The sequence below is a fragment of the Trachurus japonicus genome, unplaced genomic scaffold (genome assembly GCF_045865225.1).
Source record: "Trachurus japonicus isolate A0001 unplaced genomic scaffold, Traja_1.0 AP030834.1".
Taxonomy (NCBI): domain Eukaryota; kingdom Metazoa; phylum Chordata; class Actinopteri; order Carangiformes; family Carangidae; genus Trachurus; species Trachurus japonicus.
Window position 1 is genome coordinate 38,291 of NW_028220967.1, and position 16,389 is coordinate 54,679.

At 39.9% G+C, this 16,389-nt stretch overlaps 1 protein-coding gene across 1 annotated transcript; it reads right to left on the reverse strand.

Annotated features, from left to right (window-relative positions):
* Nucleotides 1-5,071: 5,071 nt before the first annotated feature.
* LOC146959947 (zinc finger protein 862-like) lies at nt 5,072-6,295 on the reverse strand. The gene is made up of 3 exons (XM_085772762.1): nt 5,980-6,295; nt 5,657-5,849; nt 5,072-5,459 (listed from the first exon to the last, which is right to left on the reverse strand). Exons 1-3 carry the CDS (start codon nt 6,179-6,181, stop codon nt 5,099-5,101), a joined length of 756 nt encoding a protein of 251 aa, XP_085628888.1. The 5' UTR covers nt 6,182-6,295; the 3' UTR covers nt 5,072-5,098.
* Nucleotides 6,296-16,389: the final 10,094 nt, after the last annotated feature.

The window sequence follows — 16,389 nt, forward strand, 5'->3', positions numbered from 1 at the left end:
GATAGATAGATAGATAGATAGATAGATAGATAGATAGATAGATAGATAGATAGATAGATAGATAGATAGATAGATAGATAGATCAGAGGGGTTAAAAAATAGGGAGGGGGATGGATAGATAGATAGATAGATAGATAGATAGATAGATAGATAGATAGATAGATAGATAGATAGATAGATAGATAGATAGATAGATAGATAGATAGATAGATAGATAGATAGAACACATGTTAAAAGCTGCATCCTATATCCCAGGCTCCACCTGTAATTGTACTACTATTAATAGAGTTGGAAAGACTAAACGTCTGAACTTAAATTCATGAGAAAAATATAAATTGTTGGAGATGTTTACATCAAAAGTATAAAATAATTGAGAGCCTGATGAATTTGAGCTGAAAACCTGTGTGTGTGTGTGTGTGTGTGTGTGTGTGTGTCTGGGTGTGTGAGTCTGACGGTCTCTCTGTCTGCGTGTAAATGTGCAGAAAGTAAAACTGTTAAGCGCCACAAAACTCCTCTCTCCCTAATGATCTGATTGATTCGCAGCCTGCCCTCAGAAGTTACCATGGCGACGACCATGCTTACATTTTAGAAGAAATGGAGTAAAAACAAAGGAAGAGAAAAGGAGTAGAAAGAAAGAAAGAAAGAAACAATCAAACAAACAAAGAAGTAAAAAGACAGAAATGGAGTGAAAGAAAGAAAGAAAGAAAGAAAGAAAGAAAGAAAGAAAGAAAGAAAGAAAGAAAGAAAGAAAGAAAGAAAGAAAGAAAGAAAGAAAGAAAGGGAGTAAAAACAAAGGAAGAGAAAAGGAATAGAAAGAAAGAAACAATCAAACAAAGAAGTAAAAAGACAGAAATGGAGTGAAAGAAAGAAGAAAAAGAGAGAGGGGGATGATAGATAGAAAGAGGTAGATGATGGATAGAGAGGGAAGGATAGAAAAAGTTACGTAAAATACAAATGAAGAAGTAGAAGAAAGAAAAAAAGGAGAGATAGATAGATAGATAGATAGATAGATAGATAGATAGATAGATAGATAGATAGATAGATAGATAGATAGATAGATAGATAGATAGATAGATAGATAGATAGATAGATAGATAGATAGATAGATAGATAGGGAAGGATAGAAAAAGTTACGTAAAATACAAATGAAGGAGTAGAAGAAAGGATAGATAGATAGATAGATAGATAGATAGATAGATAGATAGATAGATAGATAGATAGATAGATAGATAGATAGATAGATAGATAGATAGATAGATAGATAGATAGATAGATAGATAGATAGATAGGACACATGTTAAAAGCTGCATCCTATATCCCAGGCTCCACCTGTAATTGTACTACTATTAATAGAGTTGGCAAGACTAAACGTCTGAACTTAAATTCATGAGAAAAATATAAATTGTTGGAGATGTTTACATCAAAAGTATAAAATAATTGAGAGCCTGATGAATTTGAGCTGAAAACCTGTGTGTGTGTCTGGGTGTGTGAGTCTGGCGGTCTCTTTGTCTGTGTGTACATGTGCAGAAAGTAAAACTGTTAAGCGCCACAGAACTCCTCTCTCCCTAATGATCTGATTGATTACACCTGTGTGGCAGCCTGCCCTCAGAAGTTACCATGGTGACTCAACTAACTGCTTACATTTTACTGTGTGGAACAGTGTTGTGTTTGTGTGTTTGTCTGTTTGTGTATGTGTGCATGTGTGACTGTGTGTGAGTGTCTGTGTGTGTCTGTCTGTGTGAGTGTGATGCCTGTGTTTGTGCGTGGACATCCTCTGTCAGTCTGGTTTATCATGTGTCTGTGTGGGGCTGTGTTTAAAAACATCTTAACGAGCGGCCAGGCTGCACCTGTATAGACATGATAACGAGCTGGCCGCTACAGCTGGACCAACTGCACACAGAGCAGAGCAGAGCAGAGAGATTTGAGCTCTGTGCAGCTTCCGAAAACAGCCCAGAAAAAGAGAACCGTACCTCTTATTAGAATGTGGTCATGACTACTGGGAGAGGAGACCTTCCTGAGCACATTGATGTGCATTAAATGTTTGTAGGGCAAAAACTTTTCTCAGGCTCGCAAGGTAGAAAAGGGGGGCATTTCTGTTTTTCTAAAAAAATCAGCTCCTACTTTTATATTGAAGTGGATGAGCCACTGGAGCGGGTCTAGCTGGACAATTAGGCTCACTGAGACAATTCTGTAAGTCTGTCTGCTGTTCTGAGCACATTAAATGAGACACGACAAGTGTGGCTACAAACCGGTGAGGAAATCATGTGTCTAGAGTTTAATTTCTGGCCGTGCTGGCAATTTATCCAGAAAAAATCCTGAATGTTTTTTCGATCCCTCTCACTCTAACGATGATGTCACTCACTCTAAGCCCTGCTCGTTAAGCGCAATACACAACCATTATAAAGTTGAATTTTGTGAAAAATTTTAATGATTTTAAAACAGCCAACAATCTAAAACTGTTGAAGATATCAATAAGATGAGTCATACGGGAATAGATTAAAAGTTTGTCTACAATTTAAAAGACAAATGGAGTCTGTGGGAGAAAGTATGCTGACGTTTTAGAGGTTCAAAGAAGTAAGAAGATTTTAAAAGTTTGAAGACGTTTTCAATGCATTCCTATGGGAAAAAATTTGCAGAAAAAGTTAAATATTTTAAAAAGTATAAATAGTATAAAAGAGAAAAGTCATAGCACCCTTGTCCTGAAAAAGCCACACGTTTTGATATATGAATGGTTGAAATAGCACAAAGTATGAAGGAGTAGAAGATGTCTGAAAAAGGGTGAAAGTAGTAAGAATAATAATAATAATAATAATAATAATAAGTATAAAGAAAATGGCCGAACTGAATAACAATAGTGTGAATGCTTCCAGCATTCACACTAACTAGAAAAAACATTTCCAAGAATGGAAATGGTGTGAATGCTGTAAGCAATGCTGAATGAGCTGAAGAAATTGTTGAAAGAAAGAAAGAAAGAAAGATTGAAACAAGAGAGAAAAAAGAAAAGGACAGAAAGAAAGAAAGAAAGAAAGAAATGGAGTAAAAACAAAGGAAGAGAAAAGGAGTAGAAAGAAAGAAAGAAAGAAACAATCAAACAAACAAAGAAGTAAAAAGACAGAAATGGAGTGAAATAAAGAAAGAAAGAAAGAAATGGAGTAAAAACAAAGGAAGAGAAAAGGAATAGAAAGAAAGGAACAATCAAACAAAGAAGTAAAAAGACAGAAATGGAGTGAAAGAAAAAAGAAAAAGAGAGAGGGGGATGATAGATAGAAAGAGGTAGATGGATGGATAGAGAGGGAAGGATAGAAAAAGTTACGTAAAATACAAATGAAGGAGTAGAGGAAAGAAAAAAAGGAGAGATAGATAGATAGATAGATAGATAGATAGATAGATAGATAGATAGATAGATAGATAGATAGATAGGGAAGGATAGAAAAAGTTACGTAAAATACAAATGAAGGAGCAGGGCTGTACGCTTAGCTTTTTCACTAGGAGCACAAGTGCTCCTAAATGAAAAAATTTAGGAGCACAGAAAAAAATTTAGGAGCACTACTAAATTTCATAAATAACACAATTTTATTATTTTACACTCAAATCACGTACACAGTAACACATGTGCACTAATACATATAAACACAGGGCCATCATAAGGCCTACTGTAACCCTCAATTAAACACAGAGAACACCCCTGTCCCACATCTTTTTGTAGTCAAGTCGCCTGGCACGCTTGGCTGAGTTCATCCAGCGGTCCACTGCAGGACTTGGATCATAGTCCTCAAGACTGGGCCCCTCCAGGGTGATCCTCATGAGGTCTTCGGTGGTGGAGACTGCAAGGCTGCTTCTTTTGGAGCTCTTTATGCGGTTCTGTGCAGAGAAGCCCCTTTCGCACTGGGCAGCCGAAATGGGCAACACTAGCATCAGCTGCACCAACTCCAGTATGTTCTAGGGGGATTAAGATAGGCCTTACTTATCTCATCTTTAACCACCAATAATAGGAGAAGGGCACTGCAGCATGCAAACACTCAGCAGTGTTTGCTTACCTTGTAATCCTCCCTGTATGGCTCCTTGGTCAGCATGGTCTCCCACAGGCCACTGTAGGACTTGTCCTTGAAAGTTTGACTGACCAAGATCTTCAGTCCCTGCCACTCATCCTCAACAGCTGCCAGGTCACACCCTGATCTGTAGAGATTTAACAGAGGAAGTTAGCAAATACCCAGGCATCATTGTTCACATCACATCAGGCAGTGCCTACATCACAGCAGTGCAAAATACATTCTTACCTCTCAAGAGGCTCTCTGAAATGCCTCACCAGGTCTGCCACATCACCATCACCGAAGGTCAGAAGGCTGCCCTGATCATCTGGCCATGTGTCATGATTGAAGACTCTGAAGGCCTGCACCGGGGTCTTGACTTCAGCGTCATCATTCAGGAGCCCACCAAACCTGGCTTTTAGCTCAGTCACACCAATAGTGATAGCTGCCTCCATGTGTTTCTTCAGCTGTGGATGGGTGAGGTCTGTGAGACCTGTCAGATTCCCCTTCAGTGGTATTCCCTTAGAGAGAGAGAGAGAGAGACAGAGACAGAGACAGAGACAGAGACAATCACACAAAATTGTTTTAAAGACTGCATTTCTCCAAATCTTTACATTGAATAGACCTACACTAATTCTCATATAGTGACAGATTCTCACACTTCTGCTCTAAACATTTGTTTACATTAGATCCTAACAAACTCATCCTAACACACCTGGAATCTGCACTCATCATCTCCACGCTGAGCAAGCATGGTCTGGATCTTCTCCAGCATGCCTCCTGACTTTGCCCTAGACTTAAGTCCTTCTAGTCTTGTCACTGTCTTCCTCAGCTCTGACGTAGCTTGGGGGAGGATCAGGTCATTTCTCTGCAGGGTGAGGCTAAGTGAAGACAGCTCCTCGAACATGTCAGAGAGAAAATGGCAGAATACACAAAAAGGTGCACTCTCCATTTCTCTCTTTACCTGTGTAGCAGTAGATCAATACAAAATAAGTGTTGTATTCCTAGCCACCTCATCATCTGCCAACCATTCAAGTCTGAAATGTCATTTAACTTAAAACCTAATTTGTTTAACTTAATGTTGTAAAACTGACCTTCTTTGCCCGTCCTTGAACCTCCACTGTACCTGCAACAGCCAGGTGCTCCATGTGCTGCAGGACAGTGGAGTACTGGCCATTGTCTGTGGCAAGGTTCTTGTCTGCTCCATGTCGCAGGAACACTTTGAGGGCCCTGTGGACATGGGGGATCCAGCGTGTCCCTTTGACAGTAGACGGTGTGCAGACATCCACACCCAGCTCTTTCCCTAGTTGATGGAGCTCTCTCTTGGACTTTCCACTGAAGTGGTAGGTCTTCCACACAAGATGCAGAAGATCGTAGACCTGGGACACCATTGGTTCTTTCTTCTGGAGGGTTAGGATCGCCAGCTCTAGTCTGTGAAAGCCAAAATATAGTTTAAAAAAAAAACTATCCACCTTCCTCTTCTTTTTTTCCCTACTCTGTTACAGTGGTGTGTCTGTGTGCCTATTTGTGTGTGACTGACAAATAATTTAGGTTGTGTGTGCACACACGCATGTGACAAATGTGCATGTATGTCTGCTACCACATAACCATTTTTTCCAGTTACAAACCTGTGTGGCATGCAGTGGATAGGGATAATATACTCCCCTGCCTCTCTTTGCAGGAGAGCAATCACTCCTCCACGGTGGCCCATATTCACTGAGGCACCATCTGCCCCAAAGCTGATCATCTTCTTCATCCATGACCCTCCATTGTCGTCTGGGCAAACTGCATTGAATGCAGCCTTGGTTGCATCCAGAACACCTTGAAGGATAGCATAAAAACAATAAGAACTTTTGTGGCCTTAAAACAAACAAGATAGTGACTCAATTATGCATTTATGAAACTATACAAAAATAAAGGTTACTCTTGCTGCTAGACCGTGACCACCTACCATTGGCATGGGAGTGTTCAAGGGTCTGTTGTCCAACAAGGAGAGTGACTGGCTTCCCACCCTCTACCAGACGCACATAGACAATCTCACACTCGGTGTTTGATATGTCAGTGTCACCATCAATGAGAACTGCAAGGTGCTTTGCTGTTCTCAGCTTAGCAGCTAGGTTCTCTTTCAAGAGATCGGCAACTTGTCCTATCATTTCCGCACACCTGTATGAATGAGAACACTGTTGTAAAACACTTATGGTTTGTAATTTTAAGTTTTATTGGATACAAACAGTGTTGCAGAACAACTGCTTATCTCCCTGCAACTGAGGCCAAGAAATAAATACATAGCCTGGCATATGTAGTATGTAGTATACACATACTAAGCTACATACTGTTACATAACATGACTGACATCACATGCAGTTAGCCTACATTACTTATCATAATGGTACTATACACATGCCAGAATGACAACATTGCTTTGTTTTAGTAAAAAGCTATGATTTTAAATATTATTATTATTACTACTATATTAATATTATTGGAAAATATTACCTGACATGGTTGTCATAGGTTGGGTTGATATCAACGCCGTTCTTCTTGTGCAGCGTCATAAGTGGCCCAAACTTGACAAACGGCTCTTCCTCCTTGGCGATGAAGTAGGCGATGTTCATTTTGATTTTAAGCTGCCTCCTCATCTCCACCTCGGACAACATCACCTGCCTGTCCAGAGCTGCGGTCACTGTCAAGGCTGGTTTGTTTTGTCTCAGCATGTAACTGTCTCTGCAGGCGATGTGCCGCTTGGAGTAGTTATGTTTGGTTACACTATCTTTTTTTAAATGGGGGTTTCCAGAAACAAATGCCGAATTTCCTGCCTGCTTTTGGCCTTTACAGTATTTACAAAACATGAGGTTGTCCTCAAATTCCAACCAGGAGAAGAGCTTGATCCAGTCGGCTTTAAATTTGTAAACCTTGCTAGCACTACCGGTGCTAGCAAGGCTAACTGTTGGCATCTCCTCCGGCTCGACGGAGTCAACATCGTCAGTCCCAGATTCCACTTCTCCCACATTTCTCTCACCGATGTCCGCTCTGTCAGCGGTTTCGCTTTGCTTTTTTAGGAAATACGAGTCAATTTTCTTCATTGTACACGGTCAGTTAATTTTCCTTCAACGTTCGAGTGTCCCGGCTACGACTTTCACACCGATATCGCTCCGCTCAACTCGCGCCGCATCGTCGGACTCCGCAGTGGCGAGGAGAAACTAGTCCTCCTCTCGTACACACGTACACACGTACACACCCACACACACACACACACACACACACACACACACACACACACACACACACACAGATCAATCTGTCCTAATTTTAACTTCCGCGGGCAGTGAATCGCCCGTGCTGGCCGGGCGGCGCGGATGTTTTCATTCATAAACTCGCCGCAGGGCGACGTCACCGCATCTCATCACATGAGTTCTGTGTTTTGCAGGTGTGAAAAAGAAGTTGTAGGACAGTGCTTGTCCATTTTTTATACAGAGATGCGCGAGAATTGTGGGCTACTCTACTTTGATACACATAGTATGGATTTAGTTTAGGAGCAAAATGCGAATGAAAGGGTTGAAATCCGTAGTCGCACCGGTGCTCCCTTTTTATTTTTTCTACTCGCACAAACTATTTTTAGGCGCATATGCGAGTGAAATGCTCGCACTGTACAGCCCTGAGGAGTAGAAGAAAGAAAAAAGGGAGGGATAGATAGATAGATAGATAGATAGATAGATAGATAGATAGATAGATAGATAGATAGATAGATAGATAGATAGATAGATAGATAGATAGATAGGACACATGTTAAAAGCTGCATCCTATATCCCAGGCTCCACCTGTAATTGTACTACTATTAATAGAGTTGGAAAGACTAAACGTCTGAACTTAAATTCATGAGAAAAATATAAATTGTTGGAGATGTTTACATCAAAAGTATAAAGTAATTGAGAGGCTGATGAATTTGAGCTGAAAACCTGTGTGTGTGTGTGTGTCTGGGTGTGTGAGTCTGGCGGTCTCTCTGTCTGTGTGTACATGTGCAGAAAGTAAAACTGTTGATAAGCGCCACAAAACTCCTCTCTCCCTAATGATCTGATTGATTACACCTGTGTGGCAGGCTGCCCTCAGAAGTTACCATGGCGACTTTTAACTGCTTACATTTTACTGTGTGGAACAGCGTTGTGTTTGTGTGTTTGTCTGTTTGTGCATGTGTGACTGTGTGTGAGTGTCTGTGTGTGTCTGTCTGTGTGAGTGTGATGCCTGTGTTTGTGCGTGGACATCCTCTGTCAGTCTGGTTTATCATGTGTCTGTGTGGGGCTGTGTTTAAAAACATCTTAACGAGCGGCCAGGCTGCACCTGCACTTGTTCTATTTATAGACTTTGATAACGAGCTGGCCCCAACAGCTGGACCAACTGCACACAGAGCAGAGCAGAGCAGAGAGATTTGAGCTCTGTGCAGCTTCTGAAAACAGCCCAGAAAAAGAGAACCGTAACTCTTATCAGAATGTGGCCATGACTACTGGGAGAGGAGACCTTCCTGAGCACATTGATGTGCATTAAATGTTTGTAGGGCAAAAACTTTTCTTGCCGTCGCAAGGTAGAAAAGGGGGGCATTTCTGTTTTTCTAAAAAAATCAGCTCCTACTTTTATATTGAAGTGGATGAGCCACTGGAGCGGGTCTAGCTGCACAATTAGGCTCATTGAGACAATTCTGTAAGTCTGTCTGCTGTTTTGAACACATTAAATGAGACACGACAAGTGTGGCTACAAACCGGTGAGGAAATCATGTGTCTAGAGTTTAATTTGTGGCCGTGCTGGCAATTTATCCAGAGAAAATCCTGAATGTTTTTTCGATCCCTCTCACTCTAACGATGATGTCACTCACTCTAAGCCCTGCTCGTTAAGCACAATACACAACCATTATAAAGTTGGATTTTGTGAAAAATTTTAATGATTTTAAAACAGCCAACAATCTAAAACTGTTGAAGATATCAATAAGATGAGTCATACGGGAATAGATTAAAAGTTTGTCTACAATTTAAAAGACAAATGGAGTCTGTGGGAGAAAGTATGCTGAAGTTTTAGAGGTTCAAAGAAGTAAGAAGATTTTAAAAGTTTGAAGACGTTTTCAATGCATTCCTATGGGAAAAAATTTGCAGAAAAAGTTAAATATTTTAAAAAGTATAAATAGTATAAAAGAGAAAAGTCATAGCACCCTTGTCCTGAAAAAGCCACACGTTTTGATATATGAATGGTTGAAATAGCACAAAGTATGAAGGAGTAGAAGATGTCTGAAAAAGGGTGAAAGTAGTAAGAATAATAATAATAATAATAAGTATAAAGAAAATGGCCGAACTGAATAACAATAGTGTGAATGCTTCCAGCATTCACACTAATAACTAGAAAATTTCCTCTCGGGAAATTTTGAATGGGCCACGGGAGCTACTGCGGGTTGTGCCATCTCTGTCAACATGGGAATCAAACCCACGATCTTAAGGTCAAGACAGAGCTGATCAGACAGACACATGATCATCTTTCTATAAGCACTGATATGGAGGAGCTGTAACCACATTAGGTTACCTGTGTGTGTGTGTGTGTGTGTGTGTGTGTGTGTGTGTGTGTGTGTGTGTGTGTGTGTGTGTGTGTGTGTGTGTGTGTGTGTGTGTGTATGTGTGTGTGTGTGTGTGACACCAACAAGGTTTAACTTTAAAACCAGATTAAATCATGGTTTAAGTTTAAATTCTGTTGCACGTTAACTGTGTTTTAATCACATGAAGGTGTGTGTGTGTGTGTTTGTGTGTGTGTGTGTGACTGTAATCACATGAAGCTGGCTCGAGAGTCTGTGTGTGTGTGTGTGACTGTAATCACATGAAGCTGGCTCGAGAGTCTGTGTGTGTGTGTGTGTGTGTGTGTGTGTGTGTGTGTGTGTGTGTGTGTGTGTGTGACTGTAATCACATGAAGCTGGCTCTAGAGTCTGTGTGTGTGTGTGTGTGTGTGACTGACTTGACACATAGTTAGTTAGTAGCTGCATCCTGTGTCAGTCTGATTTAGCTGTGTCTGTGTTTATAAACATTTAAACGAGCGCCAGGTGGATTGTTTATGAAGTTAACGAGCTCTGGCCTGAGGATCAAAGAGGTTACCACGGCGATAGGGGCCCCCGCAGGCTGAGACAGACAGAAACGTGGAGAAAAAGAGCCATTTTCTGCCTCTAAACCGGTCTCACAATTAGGCTTAGCATGACAAAACGGTAACTCCTATCAGAACAAAATACAGATCAACGTTGCTCTAAGGACTTACTGAAAATTTCGGTACGATTTGGTGTTTCTACAGTAAATATTTTGGCGACGCTGGCAGTTTTAAAACATCAGGCCGTTCTGCTCCTCTCAGAAAATATTTGTATTGGACTCAATGAGGAGCAGGGACAGACGTGGCCGCACTCAGAGGCTGATTCTGTAAGTTCTGTAAGTCTCTCTGATATTTTGAGCACATGACATGAGAGATAACAAGTTTGTCTTACAAATTCTGAAAAAATTATGTCTGTAGAGTGTAAATTGTGGCCGTGGTGGCAATTTATCCAGAAAAAATACAGAATGTTTCTTCACTCTCTCCCACTCTAACCGATGATGTCACGCACTCTGACACGAACATTCTATGCAATACACACCCATTATAAACTCATAATTTCTCCAAAAATGATCATGGTCATTGATCAGGGATTGATCAAAAACTATATGACCTATCAAAACGTGGAGTAATGCGACAATACACAAGACTTGTGTCTACTGTTTAAAGTTTAAATGGAGTCTCTAGGTGAAAGTATGCCTGAGCAGTAGACTTTTGTTAAACTCCAATGATTGGTCTTTTTCGGTCTTTTTTTTTCGCCCGTCCCATTGACTTACATGCAAAATTTTTGCGCAGTTTTTCGCGACTACGTCGCGAAAAATTCGTAAACTGTTGAGAAAAGTAATAGCACAGCGATCCCGATCAGGACGCACATTTTGATATATAATATGTCCTGCAACTCTTCGAGTTGCAGGACTAGTAGCGCATCGAAAATCGTCCGGAAGATGAAGGAGAATAATAATAAGAAGAAAAAATCCACACAATAACAGTAGTGCCCGGGCTTCGCCCGGGCACTGGTCCCTGCAGCTATTTCATAGCTGTTGGGACCAGTGCCCGGTGCGATTGCCCGCGGCCCTAATAAGAAAAAATCCACACAATAACAGTAGTGCCCGGGCTTCGCCCGGGCACTGGTCCCTGCAGCTATTTCATAGCTGTTGGGACCAGTGCCCGGTGCGATTGCCCGTGGCCCTAACTAGAAAATTTCCTCTCGGGAAATTTTGAATGGGCCACGGGAGCTACTGCGGGTTGTGCCATCTCTGTCAACATGAGAATCAAACCCACGATCTTAAGGTCAAGACAGAGCTGATCAGACAGACACATGATCATCTTTCTATAAGCACTGATATGGAGGAGCTGTAACCACATTAGGTTACCTGTGTGTGTGTGTGTGTGTGTGTGTGTGTGTGTGTGTGTGTGTGTGTGTGTGTAATCACATGAAGCTGGCTCTAGAGTCTGTGTGTGTGTGTGTGACTGACTTGACACATAGTTAGTTAGTAGCTGCATCCTGTGTCAGTCTGATTTAGCTGTGTCTGTGTTTATAAACATTTAAACGAGCGCCAGGTGGATTGTTTATGAAGTTAACGAGCCCTGGCCTGAGGATCAAAGAGGTTACCACGGCGATAGGGGCCCCCGCAGGCTGAGACAGACAGAAACGTGGAGAAAAACAGCCATTTTCTGCCTCTAAACCGGCCTCACAATTAGGCTTAGCATGACAAAACGGTAACTCCTATCAGAACAAAACACAGATCAACGTTGCTCTAAGGACTTAATGAAAATTTCGGTACGATTTGGTGTTTCTACAGTAAATATTTTGGCGACGCTGGCAGTTTTAAAACATCAGGCCGTTCTGCTCCTCTCAGAAAATATTTGTATTGGACTCAATGAGGAGCAGGGACAGACGTGGCCGCACTCAGAGGCTGATTCTGTCAATTCTGTAAGTCTCTCTGATATTTTGAGCACATGACATGAGAGATAACAAGTTTGTCTTACAAATTCTGAAAAAATTATGTCTGTAGAGTGTAAATTGTGGCCGTGGTGGCAATTTATCCAGAAAAAATACAGAATGTTTCTTCACTCTCTCCCACTCTAACCGATGATGTCACGCACTCTGACACGAACATTCCATGCAATACACACCCATTATAAACTCATAATTTCTCCAAAAATGATCATGGTCATTGATCAGGGATTGATCAAAAACTATATGACCTATCAAAACGTGGAGTAATACGACAATACACAAGACTTGTGTCTACTGTTTAAAGTTTAAATGGAGTCTCTAGGTGAAAGTATGCCTGAGCAGTAGACTTTTGTTAAACTCCAATGATTGGTCTTTTTCGGTCTTTTTTTTTCGCCCGTCCCATTGACTTACATGCAAAATTTTTGCGCAGTTTTTCGCGACTACGTCGCGAAAAATTCGTAAACTGTTGAGAAAAGTAATAGCACAGCGATCCCGATCAGGACGCACGTTTTGATATATAATATGTCCTGCAACTCTTCGAGTTGCAGGACTAGTAGCACATCGAAAATCGGCCGGAAGTGGAAAAATAATAATAATAATAAGAAAAAATCCACACAATAACAGTAGTGCCCGGGCTTCGCCCGGGCACTGGTCCCTGCAGCTATTTCATAGCTGTTGGGACCAGTGCCCGGGGCGATTGCCCGTGGCCCTAACTAGAGAATGCATTTCCTGAAGGAAATACGGGTGAATGCTGAAAGCTGGAAGCTGAATGAGCTGAATAAATTGTTGAAACTATGCTGAATTAATTTAAGAAACTGCTGAAGAAATCTTGAAGAGATGAAACAATATATGAAGAGTATGAAATGGTTTGAAATTACTTGAATTGTTGAAGATCAGTATGAAGAAATTGAAAGTCTGAAGTCTACTCAGATTTACTTAAAACTGACAGTTTGAAAACATTTTTGAACCATTACTAATGTAGATTAAACAATATCTGAATAGTAAAAGTAGAAGATGAAAGATGGAGGATGTATGAAATGGGTGGTAATTACTTGAATTAGTGAAGAATAGTATGAATGAATTGAAAGGTTAAAGTGCACTCAGATTTATTTAAAACAGTTTGAAAACATTTTTGAACCATTACTAATAGATGAAAGAATATCTGAAGTGTAAAAGTAGAATAATATAGATACAATCTGTTAAAGGGGAGAATAACTAAAAATAACTACAACATATCTGAATGGTAAAAGTAAAACATGTCAATAAAAAGTTTGAGGAAAATGTAGAAATCCTGCATATTTACAGTTTAACAGTGGAATGGTTGAAATCTGAAATAGGTAAGAAAATATTAAAAAGTAATTTAAGAAGGGTGTTGAATTTGTATGAAGTGTTTGGAAAATTGCTTGAATTTTTGAAGGTTAGTATGAAAAATTAACATTTAAGTCTTCTCAAATAAATATATATATTATTAACAGCTTGAAAGCATGAACAAATATGTATAAAGATGAAGCAATACCTCAAGTCTATAACTTGTAAGCAGGAGGCTGAATGATATGGAATGGATGCAAATGCCAGAATTGTTTTAAGATAAGTGTAAAAAAAAAAAAAAAAAAAAGAGTGTGAAGATATACATTCATAAATGAAAAATGTGAAAGTCCTTAAATGGTTGAGAAATGGTCTGAATTGTTGGAATTAATGAGAAAAAGTTCAAGTCCTTCAAAGTAAAGGGTTAAAGAGGAAAGTCAGGACATGAAGAAGCTCCAAATCCTGAAATCTCCATTACAAGAATAAACTGAAATGTATGTAAGAGAAATAAATTATTAGAGATGTTTAAAAATTCCCCTCAAAGATATGAACTCATTTAGAGGCTGATTATGAGCTGTAAGCCAGTGTGTCTCTGTGTCTGTGTGTCTATCTGTCTGTGTGTGTGTGTGTCTCTCTCTCTCTGTCTGCACCACACAGAGCAGAGCAGTGAGATTTGAGCTCTGTGCAGCTCCGAACAACAGCCTCTGAAAAGAGAACCGTACCTCTTACCAGAATGTGGTCATGACTATCGGGGCAAGGAGACCTTCCTGAGCGAGCCAATGTGCATTAAATGTTTGTAGGACAAAAACTTTTCTCACAGTCGCAAGAAATATAAGGAGGTCATTTCTGCTTTTCTCAGAAAATCTGCTCCTACTTTTTAATGGGAGTCAATGAGAGGAAGAGAGGGAACTGGCTGCACTTAGAGGCTCCCAGTTTAAATTCTGTTAGCCTCTCTGCGTTTTCGAGCACACTGTGAGACACAGCACAAGTTTGTCTACCAAAGTGGGGGAAAATTATGTGTCTAGAGTGTAATTTGTGGCCGTGGTGACAGGTTAGAGAGCAAAGTGTCAGAGGATTTTTAGACTCTCTGTCACTCTAGCTGATGTCATCATCACTCTAGCTCTGAAAATTCCGTGCCATTGACTTGCATGTTAAATTTGAATTTTGTCAAAAAATGATCATGAACAGTTGAAGTGTACTGATCAATAATGGTAGAAGATATGAAAAAGTTGAATATACCGTGAATACTTGAAAGTTTTGTGAACATTTTAAAAGTTGAATGAGGTCTGTAGGTGAAAGTATGTTGAAGCAGTTGAAGTTCAAAGAAGGAGAGGATTTGAACAGTTTGAAGACCGATTCAATGTATTCCTATGGGGAAAAATTTTTCAATAAAGTTTGAATATTTTGAAAAGTATGAATGATATGAAAAAGTTGAATACATCCAATGATCTCCTGAAGAAGCCGCACGTTTTGATATATGAATTGTTTGAATAGTAGAAAGTATGAAGAAGTAGTTAAGGGCCAAAAAAGGGAAGAAGTAAGAATAATAATAATATTAATAATAATAAAGATTTGAATAACAATAGTGTGAATGCTTTCAGCATTCACCCTAACTAGGAAAAAATCCACACAATAACAGTAGTGCCCGGGCTTCGCCCGGGCACTGGTCCCTGCAGCTATTTCATAGCTGTTGGGACCAGTGCCCGGTGCGATTGCCCGTGGCCCTAATAATAATAATAATAAAGATTTGAATAACAATAGTGTGAATGCTTTCAGCATTCACCCTAATAAAGATTTGAATAACAATAGTGTGAATGCTTTCAGCATTCACCCTAATAATAATAAAGATTTGAATAACAATAGTGTGAATGCTTTCAGCATTCACCCTAATAATAAGAAGAAAAAATCCACACAATAACAGTAGTGCCCGGTGCGATTGCCCGCGGCCCTAATAACAATATAATACAGGCGAAAATAGGTAAATTCATGTTTGGATGGGTTTTGGACACTAAATATTCATCCCCATAAATTAAATTTTCAAATGGCATTTTACTTATGTAACTGGTGTTCCTAAAAGCCATCAAGTATGTGATTGGCCCCAATAGGTTATCTGTTGGAAAAAAAAAAATCTCACTAAAATCTTGCAGTGTGCATTTTAGCCAAATTGGACAATTTTGGACAGGTTTTGCACACTGTACATCGCCAAGGGACACTGTTTGGAAAAACTCTATAGTGCCTCAGTAGTTTTACATATCAACCTAAAATTTGGTACACATGTGGACAGGGAGTGTGTGAACCATATATGAACAATTCAACCTGTTTTATAATTAGGATTTTGATATATCACCTTTTCACCAAAAATTTCAAACTCGTTTTTTTTTTTTTTCCAAAAAAAAAAGTTATTTCAGAAGCCCATTTTTTTATGGAATGACTCAATTCAATATTTTATACATATAGATGTAAAGGGACAAAGGTTGTCTTTCATTTAAGCCATAAACCATAGTTGTGGGATTAGTACTTCTGTGGTTATAAAGCTTTAATTGCAGTGATACAAAAACAGGCGGAAATTGCCAAAAATGGCCTCTGCATGAAGAGGTTAATCTGCTCAAAATATCAGAGAGACTTACAGAATTTAAACTCTGAGCCTCTAAGTGCGGCCACGTCTGTCTCTGCTCCTCATTGAGTCCAATACAAATATTTTCTGAGAGAAGCAGAACGGCCTGATGTTTTAAAACTGCCAGCGTCGCCAAAATATTTACTGTAGAAACACCAAATCGTACCGAAATTTTCAGTAAGTCCTTAGAGCAACGTTGATCTGTGTTTTGTTCTGATAGGAGTTACCGTTTTCTCACCCTAAGCCTAAATGTGAGACCGGTGCAGAGGCAGAAAATGGCTCTTTTTCTCCACGTTTCTGTCTGTCTCAGCCTGCCCCCCTATCGCCGTGGTAACCTCTTTGATCCTCAGGCCAGAGCTCGTTAACTTCATAAACAATCC